This window comes from Protomyctophum bolini (assembly GCF_963924005.1).
Source record: "Protomyctophum bolini genome assembly, chromosome: 1".
NCBI classification, from domain to species: Eukaryota; Metazoa; Chordata; class Actinopteri; order Myctophiformes; family Myctophidae; genus Protomyctophum; species Protomyctophum bolini.
The window spans coordinates 55,744,981-55,763,366 of NC_137862.1; the positions used below are offsets into that span (position 1 = coordinate 55,744,981).

An 18,386-nucleotide genomic window follows, 5' to 3' on the forward strand; every position below is an offset into this window, starting at 1 on the left:
CTCACAATACAATGATAGATGATTCGGCATTTAAAAAAATCACACCCGTGTGAACTGAGTGGTGCAACTACCCCCCCCCCTCCTCCTCTCTATCTCTCTCTCTCTCTCATTAGCAGGCAACAGAGCAGCACTATCTCTCTCTTTTTCTGGCACAGCGCCCCTACTGGTACTAATAGTCATATACTGGTGCTCAGATACACACGGACATTGCTGGTTGTAGGAGTGGTTGCACCACTCAAAAGAATCTCTTAAGTGGCCTTATAATTATTAGATGATAATTGTTCATTATAATTAGGTAGGTATAGGTGGAAGATAGTATAGGTAGTTCAGGGTTCAGGCTAAAAAAAATAAAAAATAAAGCAGAGTGGGGGTGGCGGGGGAGCCATTGACCTATGAATAAGGTCATCGCATGAGGAGTAGACGGAATTATTGTTATTAGAGTGGTCCCCAAACACTGTGTCGGGACCTATTTGTGGGTCACGGACAAATTTGTATGGGTACTTTCATGTTTTGTTTCCTGCAATAATAAAAAATAAAAATAAAAAAAAACATTCCCAAAAAGCAAAAAATTAATAAAAAAAAAACATGAATTAAATCACATCAAAGTTTAATGAACAAATAAAAATCTAAGAAATGTTCCTTGTAGCTCTGCTATTTTCACTAGTTTGGGTCCTGGGCCCACTTTTTAGTCACAGGTCTGGGAACCACTGGTTTATTAGATATTATAGGTAGGTATAGTAAGAAGGAAGGATCGGTTAGTTAGTAAGAAGATATGTAGATTAGTGATTCTCAAACATGTTCATGTCAAGGACCCCCAGATTGATAGGCAAGAGGCCCCCCTTTTGAAAATAATGTTGTGCCTAGGGACCCTCAAAAAGAAAATTGTCATTACATTTAGCGTGGAATTCTACAATTGTCTACACTGTAATTATAACAGTGGAGAGAGAGAATAATCAGAATACATTCTTATACATTATCTCATTGGTTTAACTTCTACTCAGTGAAATAATAGTGAAATTAAACTGTTCTTCATTTTGCTGGAAACCCCCTCATGGACACCGCTTTGAGAACCACGGACTTATTCATGTTACGAATGTTGAATGGATAGCTTAGTTCATTTAAACAGACAAGGTTATTTTTTTTGGTAGATAGACATTATTCCTTATTCCTAGTAGAAAGGTTAGTATGCAAGTCAGGGTGGGTTAAGGTGAGGGAAGTGAGAGAGAGAAGGCAGATGGGGGCATACTAGCGCGTAATTCAATTTAAAATGAGTTGAAGCCGATATAAACGCCAAGCATGAAGGTGCAGCACACAATAGACACCCCTTAACCCTTATCGCTAAACTAATTTGCAATTTTTTACTATTTAAAAAAAAAAACGTTTAAAATAGTTCAAATAGCCGATCTACAAGCTCACAATGTCTCGATGTAGATCGGCTAGTTGAACTATTTTAAAATGTTTTTCAAAATAGTAAAAAAAAAAAAAGGCAAATACGTTTAGGGATAAGGGAGGCGCAAGATGGAGCCCTCGGGGCCCTCTCTTGCTTGCCTAAAGGTTTTTGGCATTTTTGTTTAACTTTTTTTGAAAAACATTTTAAAACAGTGAAAATAGCCAATCTCGCAATCTACATCGACAAGTTCTGAACTTGTAGATCGGCTATTTGAACTATTTTAAAATGCATGATAGGGCCCTCAGCGCATCATTCATGACTCTGCTGCGGTTTCCAAACACAGCGTTCTCAACCATATACCATATACCATAACCAGGAGAAAAAGAAGGAAAATCTTTTTTTGGTGGACAGACACGGCCCATGACTGTTACTGTCTATGTATGAGATCATCTTTGTCGGGTAGAAACCTCATATACTGTATGTTAGTTTTGAGAATTCAATAGCGCAAAAATAGAAAAAGTAGCAGATCTAAAAGCTCAGACATGTTTCGATCTTGTGGATCTGCTACTTTTTTGATACTATCAATGTGTGACGTATGATCAAGCAAAGTATTCATTCATGGAAGAAAAACAAAAGAAAACACAAAATGTTAGAATAATGGAGATAGGAGGTCTCTGCCCGACAGCAGAGATAAGATATTTTGGAGTATCCTGTATCATAACTAACTACATGTCTAACATTTGCTAACAAACCAAACCGCTTAAAAATGGGTTGGGAATTTAATGTTATGATGATTTTAATAGTGGGAGCCTGGAGAGACCTCCTGCTTCAATAAAAACGGATTGAGATAACCAATATGGCGGGCGCATTTGAAACGCATCACTCCTACGAACAGCATCGGGGCCAATGAGGTATCTACGTCTGTCTATCGTGGCTTGGGGGGGGGGAGAGGAAGTGACAACACAATCAGCAACATACATTCTGATTGGTGGGATGGGAAAGGTTTGGTCCAATAGTGGCTCAGGCCGTTGGGAGGTGAACAGTCTCTGGCTGTGTTTTGACCAATGGCTGCTGTGGCGACGATGCTGCTCACAACTTCTGCGGTGAAAAGGGGGTGGTGGTAGAGCCACTAAGAGGTGGCGGTTTATCTGCAGCCAATGACAACGAAGGACGAAAGGTTCAAAAGGTTCCGTGCAAAAGGTCACAAAGTTCAAAGAAGAGTTGCCACTGTCGTCACAGCCTGAAGCCAACGTTTCGGGGGTTTTTTTTGGGTCCCCCCGACATCTGTCCTCCTCCTGGTCCTCACAAACCTGCCTGGCACGAACACACGCACACACACACACACACACACACACACACACACACACACACACACACACACACACACACACACACACACACACACACACACACACACACAGCGAGACTACTACTTTGTGCATTTCATTGAATGGTCAGAAGTTTGTAGATCTGCTATCTTTGCTATTTGTAGAAGTACACCCAAATATATAATGTAAGTCAAACTTTCAAAGACACACAATAGTGAACTCCACTCACACTCACACTCACTCACACACACACACACACACACACACACACACACACACACACACGCACGCGCACACACACACACACACACACACACTTGTCCACTTACCTTTGATCCTGTGTGTGCACATGGCACTGTCACGGAGTGCGTGCACTAGCAGCCACATTCCTGCGTGCCCTGTGGGTTTGCGCGGCGTGGGGAGCGCAGCTGTCTCAGAGCGGCGTCTCCGTACTGGATCCCTGAGCCCATCCTCTCTGGGTCCAGCTCTCCTGGAGGACACACGGGCAAGTATGAAATGACCTTTTATTGATTGCTATTTATCCCTTTTTCTCCCTAACCCATTTTGACCTGAGATCTGATTCTAAAAAAATTCTTCTACATCCTGACAGTTTTCTGAAAAGGCTATGTTTCTATGTCAGTCGTTCTTCGATTTTTCAAAAATAGCAGACCTACAAGCTATGAGCTTGTAGATCTATTTAGCTATTTTTCAATAGCTAAAGCATAGCATAATGCTAACACCAAAAGGGGTTCCCCCCCAAAATGGGTTAAAGGAGAATTCCATGTTAGAAGGCTTTCTTACCTTTATTTGTAGGTCCCACGAAAGAGGACCAGGTGTTATTTTGTGCAAACGTGCATTATTGGCCATTTCCCCTAATATAAGCCCTCAATGGGGGTTGGGTTTTTGTGCTAATTCGCTTATTTCCATCGAAATAAGTAGTAAAGTGTGCCGCTTGGGATACTATTTACATTATGAAGAGATTATTATGATTTTTGAGCGATGGAAATAAGTGAATTAGCACAACACCCCAATGCCCCATTCAATTAAATTCATTGAGGGCTTACATTAGGGGAAATAGCCAATAATGCGCTTTTGCACAAAATAACACCTGGACCTCTTTGGTGGGGACGTAAAACTACAAATAAAGGTAAGAAAGCCTTCTAGCATGGAATTCTCCTTTAAGGTAAATAGTTGTGTACTGCAGTCTTAAGGTAGAGTTGTGTACTGCAGCTTTAAAGGTAGATTTACCGTAGTTGTATTTAGTGTACTCACCTGACTCGATCTTGTTGAGTATTTTCCGAGCACACTGGACGAAGGCCTCTTCGACGTTCTCTCCTGTTAGAGCACTGGTCTCCAGGAACATCAACTCTGAGGACGCACACGCGCGCGCACACACACACACACACACACACACACACACACACACACACACACACACACACACACACACACACAGTTATATTTTAGCTATTAAAAAACAGCTGATCTACAGTACAAGCTACGAGTTTGTAGGTCTGCTATTTTTTTATAATCGTGAAAATGTGTCGCAAATCTATATTCTTTCAGAGCGAACGTTTTTAACTCAAATCTTTACTTCTGGGGAGGGGGGGGGGGGGGTGTCCCTGGAACAACGTATTTTCAGATGGGGGTCGGTGGCCAATTAAATACATAGTTTCTGGGGTTCCTTTTTATTAATAAAATCAAGCTTACAGTACTCGCATCACACATACTATACTCTCTCAATCATTGTCCCTCCCACACCATGACACTATTTTGACGAATACTAATTTATACTGATCCCCCCCCCGCCCCCAGTAGCAAGCTAGCCAAATTTAAAGAACAATAAGCTAGGGAAACATGTGAAGAACAATGCCAAGGACACTGGGCACAGGTGACTTCACAGCATCAGGTGCATGCCCACGATACTGTATGTTTACATTAGATGTTGATAACCCACAGTACGTACACACACACACACACACACACACACACACACACACACACACACACACACACACACACACAACCTTCAAGCACTAAAGCCTTTTAACCCATTTAGGCCTGAGGACAATTCTACTGCCTGACAGTTTTCTGAAAAACCCCATGTTTCTATGCCAGTCGTTCTCAAACATTTTCATGTCAAGGACCCCCAAAAGTCATACTATAATTCAGTCAATGTCTGTCTGTCTGTCTGTCTGTCTGTCTGTCTGTCTGTCTGTCAGAAACACCGCCGTATCTCCTCAATGCCTGCACCAATCGCTCCCACTTTTCACACAGGCATTGACCATAATAATATGGAGGTCTTAACGAAGCCCTTTTTCCAATTTAACAAATTATAAATTTATAAAATTAATAATGAATTTATTAGTGAATAAAAAATGTGAAAATGCACCCAGGGAGCAGTACCCCTCACGGCCACAAGGGGGGGGGGGGGCTAGTACTGTATATGTAATTGGCCGCCGACCCCCATCTGAAAATATGTTGTTCCAGGGACCCTCCCAGATGCAAATTTGATTTGAAAACGTATGCTCTGATATATTCAAAGGTTTGCGCCACATTTTCACGATTTTTTCAAAAATAGCAGACCCATGCTATTTTCCAATAGCTAAAGTATGATATAATGCTTGAAACACCAACTGGGGTTCCCGCCCAGAATGGGTTAATGTTCAAGTTGAGAGTTTTTTATTAATTTATTTTTAATACTTGTGTGCAACGAAGCATGGATGTAGTTTTATGAGAATCTATGAATTGTCTTTACGCGTCGTACAGTATGTTACAGTGTCTTGTGCTAAACATTGTGTAATCTAATAACCTCCCTCTGGCTCAAATAAAGTCTAATCTAATCTAAGGTTAAGTGGTTAATAACTCCATTTCGTTTATCCTCCACTCATTTAGCTATGGCAGACAGACAGACGGCCGGAGGTTCATGTAACCTGGTTTGAATGAGCATTAGGTTACCCGTTGATCTAGATCTGCTACTTTTGCTACTTTGGAATTTGAATCTTAAAAATGTTGCTTTATGGACACATTATGAGCACGTTTTGTTGAGCCAAGTCCCTCAGGTACTGTACTTTATTATATTTTTATTTTCACTATATTTTACAACCTCTCTTCTGGGGGTCCCTAGCATAAAACATTTTCAGATGGGGGTCCGCGGGCCAAATACATGTCAATGTGGGGGTCCTTGACCACTGTGTTATAGAGTACTAGGACATGTTTTAAACAGTTAGGGTACACCAGAGCCACACGGCGTTGAGGGGGCAGAAAGCGAGCGCTCGAGCGCTGTTCATGAGACAAGCTGGAGTTGGAAATACATTGTTTTCAACGAGGGCGGCGCAGATAAGAGCTATTTTAAGCATGTGGTGCAACATGACAACTGTTTTAAAGTATCGTACAGTAACAACTAAAGTCTCTTTAATGTTTATGTTGTACTATTACTACAAAACAATCTAAAATAAAAGGGATGTAAGATCATTACAGCTGGGCTGTTGCCCTGAGTCCAATGCATCTCTGCCTATACTTCCGGTCCAGGACTTGTCCCAGTCGCGAGTCCCCATTCTCAATAGAAGTCTATGTAGGAGAGCCCCATGAAGTGAACGCAGTTTTGCGTAACTCTGTCTATATATGTAAGGCTCTGGAAAATACAATATAACTTAACCCATTCTGAACGGGAACTCATTTTGGTGTTAGCATCATGTTATGCTTTAGCTATTGAAAAATAGCAGATCTACAAGCTCGTAGCGCGCCACCGAGTGGCGCGCTACGAGCTTGTAGGTCTGCTATTTTTGAAAAATCGAAGAACGACTGACATTTTTAGAATCTGATCTCATTGTCAGAATGGGTTAATCAGACCAGTGTGTGTCCAGTGGAAACCTCGTATGAATCTGATCTCAGGTCAGAATGGGTTCAGTTGAAGCGGCAGTGTGTCAGTGTACCGTTCTCCTGTGCGAAGCGCGAGGCCTCCAGGAAGGTGACCTCCCGGTCGGCGTCCAGGTCCTTCTTGTTGCCGCACAGGATGATGACGATGTTCTGACTGGCCAACATCCTGGCATCGCTGAGCCACGTGGTCAGAGAGTTGTACGTCTCACGACTGAGACAGACAGACAGACAGACAGACAGACAGACAGACAGAGACAGAGACAGAGACAGAGACAGAGAAAGAGACAGAGAAAGAGACAGAGACAGAGAGACAGACAGACAGACAGACAGACAGACAGACAGACAGACAGACAGTAGGCATGTTAGCAGCGAAGAAAGCTTGACCTGCATAGCAACCGTTGCTAAACTATTTGGATTGGCAATGGATTGGGGTGGAATGAAATTTAATGAAGGGCTAATTGTTTTAAAGAGAAACCGAGCAAGGAAATGACAATCTGAAATCAATCTCTCTGATTGGTTAACATACCTGGTGATGTCATACACCAGCAGGGCTCCTGCTGCTCCCCTGTAGTAACTTCTTGTAACAGACCTGGCAGACGCAGACACACACACCACACACACCACACACCACACACACAGTATTATTGATTGATGATAGGCGTGAAATAAGATTTACCCACAATTTGAACTAGAAGCATTATTCAGAGAGTTATCCTCACTGTTGCTTTTTTATGTATTGCTAATAAAAACCAACCTGCTGTGCGTAAGAGTGGGCCATTAAGTACAGGATGATTATACAATTAAAATAAATGTATTTATTAAATTAATTTAGATCACAATGTGTCACACTTGTCAATCCATCAGCACAATCTAGGTGTATATAAACTTCTATATTAAAACCCATTCTGAACGGGAACCCCTTTTGGTGTTCATTATGTTATACTTAAGCTATTGAAAAATAGCAGATCTACAAGCTCATAGCGCGGCACCCAGTGCCGCGCTATGAGCTTGTAGGGCTGCTATTTTGGAAAAATTGTGAAAATGTGGCACAAATCTTTGAATGTATATTCTTTCAGAGCCAACGTTTTGAACTCAAATCCTTGCTGTGGTGGTCGGCGGCCAAATACATATATTCTTTGGGGGTCCTTGACATGAAAATGTTTGAGAACGACTGACATAGCAACATAGGGTTTTTCAGAAAACTGTCAGGATTTAGAAGACATTTGTAGAATCGTCCTCAGGGATAACACAGTAGAACTACAGTAGTTACAGTTACAGTTACAGAAGTTCTGTTCTATGATGATAAGCTCCTGCTACTCTAGGTTTTGGTTATCATTGGCAACATTCATTTGCTGGAATTGATGGTGAATCTTGCTGGCAACAATGCAAACATACACATGATCTAATCATATTATCTAAGATGTTTAACCACCTAAATCCCATATTTTTCTTTCTTTTTATACTGTATATAAATAATTTTGATCCCACGATTTTGCAACCCATTTTTTTCACCCGGTGTCAATTATCTAAACGTAATCCTGGGCGCTACACTTCCTCTGCCAACCTGGGGAGGTCAGCGGACTGACCTCATGCTTCCTTCTATGCATTTTCACCTGACAGGGGGGAGTTTCCCAGGTTGGCATGGAAGGAACACGTTATTCCAACCAGTTCCTTTCCCCTCCACCAGGCGCCCCGGCTGGCCAGGGGGAGGCAGTTTGGAGACCAGGATTACTGCATGTTTTTTGTGAGGGTACCTATACCCTAGGGGGACACGGGGAGAACATGTGAGGGTACCTACCCTAGGGGGACACGGGGAGAACATGTGCGGGTACCTAACCTAGGGGGACACGGGGAGAACATGTGAGGGTACCTACCCTAGGGGGACACTGGGAGAGCATGTGAGGGTACCTACCCTAGGGGACATGGGGAGAACATGTGAGGGTACTACCTACCCTAGGGGGACACTGGGAGAACATGTGAGGGTACCTACCCTAGGGGGACACTGGGAGAACATGTGAGGGTACCTACTACCTACCCTAGGGGGACACGGGGAGAACATGTGAGAGTACCTACCCTAGGGGGACACTGGGAGAACATGTGAGGGTACCTACCCTAGGGGACACGGGGAGAACATGTGAGGGTACCTACCCTAGGGGGACACGGGGAGAACATGTGAGGGTACCTACCCTAGGGGATATGAGGAGAACATGTGAGGGTACCTACCCTAGGGGGGACACGGGGAGAACATGTGAGGGTACCTACCCTAGGGGGACACGGGGAGAACATGTGAGGGTACCTACCCTAGGGGGACACGGGGAGAAAATGTGAGGGTACCTACCCTAGGGAGACACGGGGAGAACATGTGAGGGTACCTACCCTAGGGGGACACAGGGAGAACATGTGAGGGTACCTACCCTAGGGGGGCACGGGGAGAACATGTGAGGGTACCTACCCTAGGGGGGCACGGGGAGAACATGTGAGAGTACCTACCCTAGGGGGACACTGGGAGAACATGTGAGAGTACCTACCCTAGGGGGGCACGGGGAGAACATGTGAGGGTACCTACCCTAGGGGACACGGGGAGAACATGCAAACTCCACACAGAAAGGCCCTTTGGCCAACCCCACCCAGGGTATGGGCACTGATGACGCGGAGGAGAGAACACACCCACAGCGTCCCCAGCGGGAATCGAAACCCAGGACTTTCTAGCTGTGAGGCGACCGCGCTACCGACTGCACCGCCGGTGAATACAGTACATTGTCTCCCATGGTACCTGAACCTCTCCTGGCCAGCAGTATCCCAGATCTGTAGTTTGACCATCTTGTTGACCACACTGATAATCTTGGAACCAAACTCCACTCCGATGGTGTGGTTGGACTCGTCTTTAACTGGAAAACAACACAATACACACAGTCACATCAACATCATTCCACCAAAATGTGGAATGCCCTGACGCCGATCCATTATTTTATATTTATGTTATGTTCATGAATTGAAGGACCACAATAGAAACAAGTCCCCAGGGCTTTTTGTGTCTTTTTCGTCTTAAGTTAAATAGATACAATTACAAATACACTCGTAAATTACACAGCCCCATGCTATATAAGATGGATCTTTTTTCCTTAGCACTGGCAGAGATCATTATTTCCTCCACTCACTGTGTGACTGACTACGAGACTGACATAGAAACATAGCTTTTTCAGAAAAGCTGTCAGGATTTAGAAGACATTTTTACTTTTAGAATCTGATCTCAGGTCAAAATGGGCTAATGTCTTACTGTACCCGGTGTCGTTTACATTTCTTAAAGTATTCAATCAATCAACCAACCAATCAATGCACACACAGTACAGTACATGGAGTCAAACATTCTGTACTATGTGATCCAATGTAGTTATTATTTAGTCACAAGCTCTTAATACATTTAATTGGTTAAATATTTATAAACCCCATATAGACACACTTAACATAAATAGGTGAAATAGGCTCTCATCTGAGTGGGTGAAATAGGGCTCTCATGTGAGTGGGTGCCAATTCGTCCTGGGACTTTTATATTATAAAACATGAAAGTGCGTGAAAGGTCTTCAACTTACATCTCTTCTCTATGAACTGATGTAGGAGACAGGATTTGCCCGTCCCTGCATTCCCGATGACCAGGAATTTAAACAGGAAGTCTGAGGGGGAAGATGTAAAAGTCAATAAGTCATGTTTTCACATTATCTACAGCAAAACAAAAGGTTGTCATTAGTCGTTGTCGGACAGAAAACCTCCTATTTCCATATTCTAACTCGTGTCTTTTTGTAAATGAATGCCGTACTTTAGCAGTATCACACAAATGTATCAAAACGTAACAGAGCTACTTTGCCATGTTCTAACCCTTATATGACATTTAAATGGATTAGAACTCACCAACATTTGCATAATTATATCTTAATCAGGCCAATATTATGAATAGCAATAGAACAGAACAGAAAACATCAAGTTACAGTAGTTTTTTTGTAATGGAACCAAAATATGACCCAGTGATGTATTACTACATTTATAGAAATCTCATTATGTCTAAAACTGTTACTTTTCAGGATCCAAATTCAAAAAAAGCAAAAGTAGCAGAGCTTGTGGATCTGCTACCTTTTCATGCTTCTGTGTGACGCTGTAGTATGATCATGAGTATAGGCCGGGCATTCATTTATAGGGCCCAACCGATACCAATAACCGATTTTAGAGAGGGGACAAGCATCCAATATAGTGACATTTTGACTTGCAATGAAACCAGGCCTTTTTCTGTGTGGATTGTGCAAAGAATTGTATTTATTTTGAGTTTTGAGACAGACTACACTATACTACCAGCACCATTGGCATCACAGTTTGGCACGGAGAAAATAGGCTGCATTTCAAATGAAGTTCCAAACAAGGGCCGTGGAGCCTTGAGCCCTGACTGAGTGACATCGGTATGTAATACAAAGCTACAAGTTATATTAGTTGCTGTCTTGCAGCCATATAGTCACCCGTCCACCCGCTACAGTTCAAAGTAACCGTTATTTAACTATTCCACATGCTGGCGAGGAAAGGCAGCAAGCAGTCTCACTGTCTCATGGATGACAACAAGGCATCAAATTCAGCACAGAACTATACTGTGCTCGTTTGTAAGGGTTAGAACTGAGGGTCACACCTTCAACTAGCCAAACAACCATCTCACGCACGCACGCACGCACACTTTTCACAATACTTACACTCAGACAGACAACTGAAACTTTGGGGCATTCATAAACACACTCACACGCGCACTTATAGGTGTGCAGCGGACACATTTTGTGTGCTCATAACATTTAGGCAAGGTAAGGCATGAATAATGAATTGCATTTTTATAGCGCTTTTCCAAGTGCTCAAAGCGCTTTACAATGGTCCATTCATTCATACATTGGGAACAGTCGGCGCCAGCGTCCTCACTTCCCACATTCACACACCAATGGTGGCGAGCTCACACCGACCGACTCATTGGAGGCAATGTAGGGTTCAGCGTCTTGCCCAAGGACACTTCGACATGTGGACAGGAGGAGTCGGGATTCGAACCGCCGACCCAGGGATCATTGGACGACCTGCTCTACCCCTCCTGAGCCACAGACGCCCTATGTAGGACCCATGAATGAACACATAACCTCCAAGCACCTCAAATGAATGTTATTGTTAATTATTTCTTTCTTTCTGGGGGGGGGGGTTTCACCATCCCTATGATCACAAAATCAACCTAATTCACCATCATCATCATCATCACAACATAGCCTATAGGCCTAAGCCATCAGAAACGTTACAAAATCCACCACCATCAATCATCATCATCATCACCACCACCACCATGGGTGGGCCCTCTTGTAAACAAGTGTAATGCTTTATTGGGTCGTCCACTCACAGTTAACAGTTTTTTGTATTGAGTTGTGCTTGAAATGTACAGTAATTCTGCAAACTGTCAATAAATACTCCAATCAATAAAAATAAAAAAAACACCATCAGCAGCTAACATTCCTAAGTGGCAGCTCCCTGCCTGCCCACCCCATATCAACATCACCGCTATACTCCCTCGGTCCCTCCCCTCCCTCCTGGCTTCCTTCCTTCTATAGGAAGGAAGAATCCATGCAGAAATCAATGAATATATGACCCATAATAATAACACGCATCGTGTATCCCGCACATAACCTCAGTTGTTGTGATATTGTAAGCGTATTATAATAAACGTATGTTATGTATCCTAGTCTCTGCTATGGGAGTAGATCAGCCACAGTCAGCAGCATCGGCCAGCAGAGATTAGCCCCTGTCGGCTATTTTGTTTACGATGAGAGGGAGAGAGAGATGATGATGATGAAAGCTATGTCTCTCCTCCACCACCACCCGGGCCTGTTCTGTCCACCCTACTCACTCACTCACCGTACGTCTCCGACATGATGATGACACCAAATGACTAGTAAATCCTCTTCTTGAATCGGATCAGGATGGACACACACACAGACAAACAGACATGGGCAGATTGCACTCTCCTGTGGCAGTGATGTCTTTTTTCCTTCCGCGGATTCCGAGCGGATTTCCCCCTCCGACTGCCCGTAGTTCTGTTTCCAGAATAAAGGCTTGTAAGGCATGTCTGGCAACAGTCCACAGGAGGACGCTGTTGCACAAGGTTTTATATCTGTGGTTATGCAGTAAAGGCTTTTGGCAGTAAAAAAAACAGTAATATTTATTCCAGAATCAATTTTTCAATCAATGTTGTCTCGTGTTCTCTCTGTGTGTGGTAAAAAGACACATACTACTAATGAAACCTAATTAATACTTTCCTCAATTTGTGATTAGAAACCATAGCAAATTAGAGGAGGAAGGAAATAATGACATCCTTTGCAACCTTTGAATAAGATTTATTTTGACTTTTTTGGGTCTATGACTATATATGCCTACATTATACAAGGAATATACAGCATAAAGTCAATAATCTATGTAGTCTATTTAGTAATGACTGGTATGGCACAGGCAGAAGAAATAAATATTGTCAAGGGTGTCATGATATGCTAATTTCACGATTCAATACTACAATATTTGGATCACAGTAACGATATGAAATTTTATTTTATCTTTTTCAATCAACATTGCCCATCATCAGTTTTTCTCTGATGGAATCTTGAGTTAATAATACATTTAGTAAACTTAATATTTATAGCACATTATCATGATATATCAAGGAAGATTGCTTGTAAATCCTTGATGCAAATGCAATCTCAGATATCTATTTGATCATGCAGAAATGCAAAGTATTATTGCCTCTTGCTGCAACTTTGAACTGAAGTAGGTGAATGAGGCTCTTTGAAAGAGTATCAGATAGTCACTACAGTCCATGAAACAGGGTGGAAGACAACCAGTGATGATGAATCAGACAACACTTACTTTTATTTTATACTTTTATTTATTTAACGTTAAAAAATAACTTTACAAGTGTGTGTGTGTGTGTGTGTGTGTGTGTGTGTGTGTGTGTGTGTGTGTGTGTGTGTGTGTGTGTGTGTGTGTGTGTGTGTGTGTGTGTGTGCCTCAAACCCAGGCCCAGCACTACTAAGAACACCTGAGTAGACAAGTGGCCACTCTTCCCCCCTTCTCCACTTACAACAGAGTACATACAAATCAGTGATCACACCACTACCTCATTCATATAGCATTGGATTTCCTATGTTTCGAATGTAAACCGACATGTGAGCTCTGAAAACTTGCCATGGATGGATGGATATTTTTTTCATGATAGATTAGGATTCAGGCCTGTTTCTTTAGGTTTAGGAGATACCGTAATATAAAAACTGCATTCATAACACCTTTTTTTCCGAAAGTGCTTCAAAATGTATATAGTCACATTCACGATTCACGCAGGGTTAGGTTTAGTTTCATCTTTCGCGCAGACGAAATGAAAGCCTGGGTATCGAGGCTAGGTTTAGGGTTGAAGTGTCTTGTCTTAATTGCTCAAGGACACTTTGAGACATAACCGGGAGGAGCTATACAAAACAACTGAAAAACAACGTTTGTTTCAGATGTCAAAAATGTCTGAGATGATAGAATGGTGATGATTGATGATGGTCATGGAAGGGGAACCTTCTGAAAGCTTCACAGGCAAAGATAATAAACTTCAAAATCTCAACATCAAAATGACCTCTCAGACATGCTGTTAAATGGATGTTGGTTATTGTATGTATTTTGTACACTTTTACTGTTGACTCTAAACACTATATGAAACCATTTCCATTTGAACCCTAGCTTATTTATCAATTTAGCTGTTATTAATTACTTGTGCATTTGAATGACTTATTAATGCATTTGTACACCCTAATTAGTAATTCCACATTGTACTATAGCAAAAGAGAGAATGTGGTGTCCACATTAAAATTTAAATAAAAAAAATGAATGAAATTGGTTTGTTTTTCCCCTTAAAAGAATCAAGAACAGGAATCATTATTGACCCATGTTATGAGTGTCTGTTCATCCTACAGAGACAAGAGACCCTATGGAGCCAGAGTCAATTAAACACACTATTGATCAGTATATCAACAACTCTGATGTAACAATTAAAGGCCGGTCAAGCTCTAGCGCCACGCCAAAAAATAGGTGCCCACTCAGTTGTCCAGTTGTCCAGGTGCTCACTCGTCCAGGTGCCCACTCGATCGTCCTGCCCGTGCACCTGTTCAGGTGACGACCAGTGAGATCTTCCCTATTCTTGGACCTAATAAAAACGATGCAAGGTCCCCCTGGCGTGTGGTTCGGAGTTCGGACTAGCTTCCTAGGCTTCAAGAGGAAACCAAGTGGAAAGCTATAGGGGCTGTACTCAGCGTGGTCTCACTGACTCACTCTCACCCCCAATAATTCACATTTCATTGCTGCTGACTTGGGTTGGGCTGCTTCATATCATGGAAAGAAGTGTCAGAAGTTTCTTTTCTAGCCTCAAATGTGTATGTACACGATTGACACAAACGCGATGGTGACTGCACAGTTCACACACACACACACACACACACACACACACACACACACGCACACGCACACGCACACCCACACACCCACCACCAACAACAAGAACACCACACCTATAAAGTAAACGCTCCTTTTAAATCATAGCCTACAAGTCTGGCCTATATATGCTCTAATATCAAATAGCTTGTGTGTGTGTGTGTGTGTGTGTGTGTGTGTGTGTGTGTGTGTGTGTGTGTGTGTGTGTGTGTGTGTGTGTGTGTGTGTGTGTGTGTGAACTGTGCAGTCACCATCGCGTTTGTGTCAATCGTGTACATACACATTTGAGGCTAGAAAAGAAACTTCTGACTGTGTGTGTGTGTGTGTGTTACTTCCATAAATGTAGGAGGCAGCCTGTATACCGGTAGCCTATGTTATTTTTTGGGGGGAGAACTATATATCCCAGCTTGTGTTGGGATCGGAAAGAGGCCGCTGTTACCCCATTATCTGCCGATGTGTTCTCAGATTGACTTGATTTACAGACCCGTTAAAACAGGTAGCAGCAGTTATTCCGTACTTTTAACTAGTAAACTAGTAAACAGTGACACGAAACAGTATAAAGAGTAGGCTAAGGATGTCAAAGGCAAAGAAACAACAAAAAAAAAGGAACATCAGTGTTGTTTCGGATCCGATTCAACCGAAATATCCGTGAGTATAATGTACTAAATGACGTACCTTTGCGAGGTCACGCATTTGTAAACAATATAATAGCAGTTTGAAATTAGCCTACTACAAACGCACTGATGCAATCTCTGAATTAGTACTATAGTCATCTTCTAGCTCCAAACTCGATCTTAGTAATACTTTATTACACAGCTAATTATATTAGAGACATATAGTGATGAGCTGCTTTATTGTTACTGTATTGTTAGGCAGCTAGGGTTAATATTTCTTGTATATAAGATCAATCCACCGATTAGGAACCCATGTAACCCACCCTCGTTAAGTGATATGTTGTCTGTTAAATAGCAGTAGGCCTACACAAATCATCGCTATAGTATAGTGTAACTAGTGTTTGTGTTCAGTAACAGGTGTTTTCATGTCACTCATTCTTTAGTAAACAGAAAACACCAAAATATTGTCATAGAACTCACACACGATGCAGGTTTAATAAACAAGTGAAACTGAAGTGATAAAACAATATAGGCTACAATTAGCAGATAATTGAACATATTTGTAAAAACTAATAATATTGGGTTGGGTCGTGCAGGTGAGATTTAGAAAACCCTGTGGGGTTTATAAATGTAATCTCACCTCACTTAACAACAATGATTTGGTAACATAAATAATACAACAATATAATACAATAATACAATATAGAAAAATACATATTTGTAGAAAAGGGTGAGTGGAAGTCTATATGTGAATTGTTGCATTTTACTGATTTGGGTTCTTCTAAGCTAATTTAAAATGATTTAGTGAAGCAGACTTTGATGAGATCTCAATATACTGTAGCTGCATATAGCTGAGACCCCCGCCCCTATATATGCTTGATGAAAAATTGACACAGACCAGACCATTACAGAACTTTGGGAGATGTCAATTACTTCCTTATCTTGTATGTAATGTAATGTATAATGTGCACAACATCACTGCAATGCCTTGCATGGTTTGCTCCAACCTGCACATCGGGATGATGGATTGTGAGCTTGTAGATGGGCTATTTTTGAATAGCCAATGTAGTAAATAGGGCTAAAGTGTGTGTGTGTGTGTGTGTGTGTGTGTGTGCGTGTGTGTGTGTGTGTGTGTGTGTGTGTGTGTGTGTGTGTGTGTGTGTGTGTGTGTGTGTGTGTGTGTGTGTGTGTGTGTCTGTGTGTGCGTGCGTGCGTGTGTGCGTGCGCGCGTGCGTGTGTGTGCGACCGTTAACCCGGTCGATGCCAAATGATGGCCTGGATGCCAACGATGAACCTCTTTTTGCTATTAGGCCTACTCCTCCAGATTCTGTCCCAAAATCCCGCAAGTCGTTACACAGTATCTCTATAGTCATGATGTGTTCAAGACAGATCTGTCCGATATTTCATATTCCTTTTTTGATTTATTGATTGAAATATTTATTAACAGTTTGTAGAATTACAGTACATTTCAAGCACAAACTCAATACAAAGACTGTTAACTGTGAGTGGACGACCCAATTAAGCGTTACACTTGTTTACAACAGGTTCCACATTGTTCAATTCATCAAAACATTTAGAGACATACAAATAGACACTTCTATGTAGTTAAAGAACAGAACAGGAATTCATCATATAGGAAGCAAAAAGGGAAAAGATACATATACAGTGAGGGGAAAGGGGGGGGATTCAGATTTTACAGAGGCCAGTTTCGTATTGCAGCCATCCGTAGGTGCCCTTTGAGAGCGGTTTTGAAGGAGTCAAGGGATTCACATGTCTTAATGACTGTTGGTAGGGCGTTCCACATTTTGGTGGCATAGGAGCGAAAATAATTTACTCCCTTGTTTGTGCCGAATCTGGGTTGTACATGGTTTGTTGCACTCCCTCTGGTGTTGTGGGTGTGGACTTCGTTTACATTAAGGAAGTATTTAGACAGGTACATGGGTATCTTAGTGGTGTATCGAATCTTGTGGACCAGACCCATTGCAAGATGCTGTACTCTGTCGTCGACCCTAAGCCATCCCAGCCTGTCAAAGTGGGCAGGGGTGAGGCCAAGTAGGAGCCTGACCAGTTTGTTTTGGGAGGTCTGGAGCCTTGTTTTAAGGGCCTTTGAGGTGCTGTGGTACCAAGAGGTGGATGCATAGTCAAAGAAACCTTGTACGAGGGCTCCTGTCTTCAAGGTGTTTTTGTTGACCAGTGAGGAGATCCTGTAAAGAAATCTTGTTCTTTGATTGACAACATTGGCTTTCAAAGTTTACATGATTGGCCCGAACAAAATGTACGTGAAATCTTTCACAGACTTTCCTACTAGGCTGAGGAATATATTCCACCCTTTTCACATTGGCCTGTTATAGCCTTATTATAGCGCCACCAGGAGGCCACAACCTGACCTGGCCTGGTGGAGACCCCGAGGGGCACTTGATCTTTTGTTATCAAAATAACTGCGATTAACAATTTAATTGTGTTTTTCAATTTAACATTGGAAGTGGAACATAAAGATTACATTTCTTCAGGGCTTTTAGGCGTCATCAACAAATAAATCAACAGGGCAGATATAACAAAGAATCTACAAATAAATTTAAATATAGTGGAAAAGCTGCTCAATAGCGAGCTTGATATATTCATGTTTTGATGTCAGTGTTTTAACTGTTGTATGTGTGA

At 42.1% G+C, this 18,386-nt stretch overlaps 1 protein-coding gene across 2 annotated transcripts; it reads right to left on the reverse strand.

Moving 5' to 3' along the window:
• Nucleotides 1-1,601: 1,601 nt before the first annotated feature.
• Nucleotides 1,602-12,652, reverse strand: rab4a (RAB4a, member RAS oncogene family). 2 transcript variants are annotated; one of them, XM_080761216.1, is made up of 8 exons: nt 12,514-12,652; nt 10,188-10,268; nt 9,371-9,485; nt 7,124-7,186; nt 6,654-6,808; nt 3,991-4,086; nt 3,048-3,205; nt 1,602-2,704 (listed from the first exon to the last, which is right to left on the reverse strand). In XM_080761216.1, exons 1-7 carry the CDS (start codon nt 12,527-12,529, stop codon nt 3,093-3,095), a joined length of 639 nt encoding a protein of 212 aa, XP_080617342.1. In that variant the 5' UTR covers nt 12,530-12,652; the 3' UTR covers nt 1,602-2,704; nt 3,048-3,092. The 2 variants fall into 2 exon arrangements, with proteins under 2 accessions (XP_080617342.1, XP_080617341.1); XM_080761215.1 differs by having other exon boundaries at nt 3,048-3,208.
• Nucleotides 12,653-18,386: the final 5,734 nt, after the last annotated feature.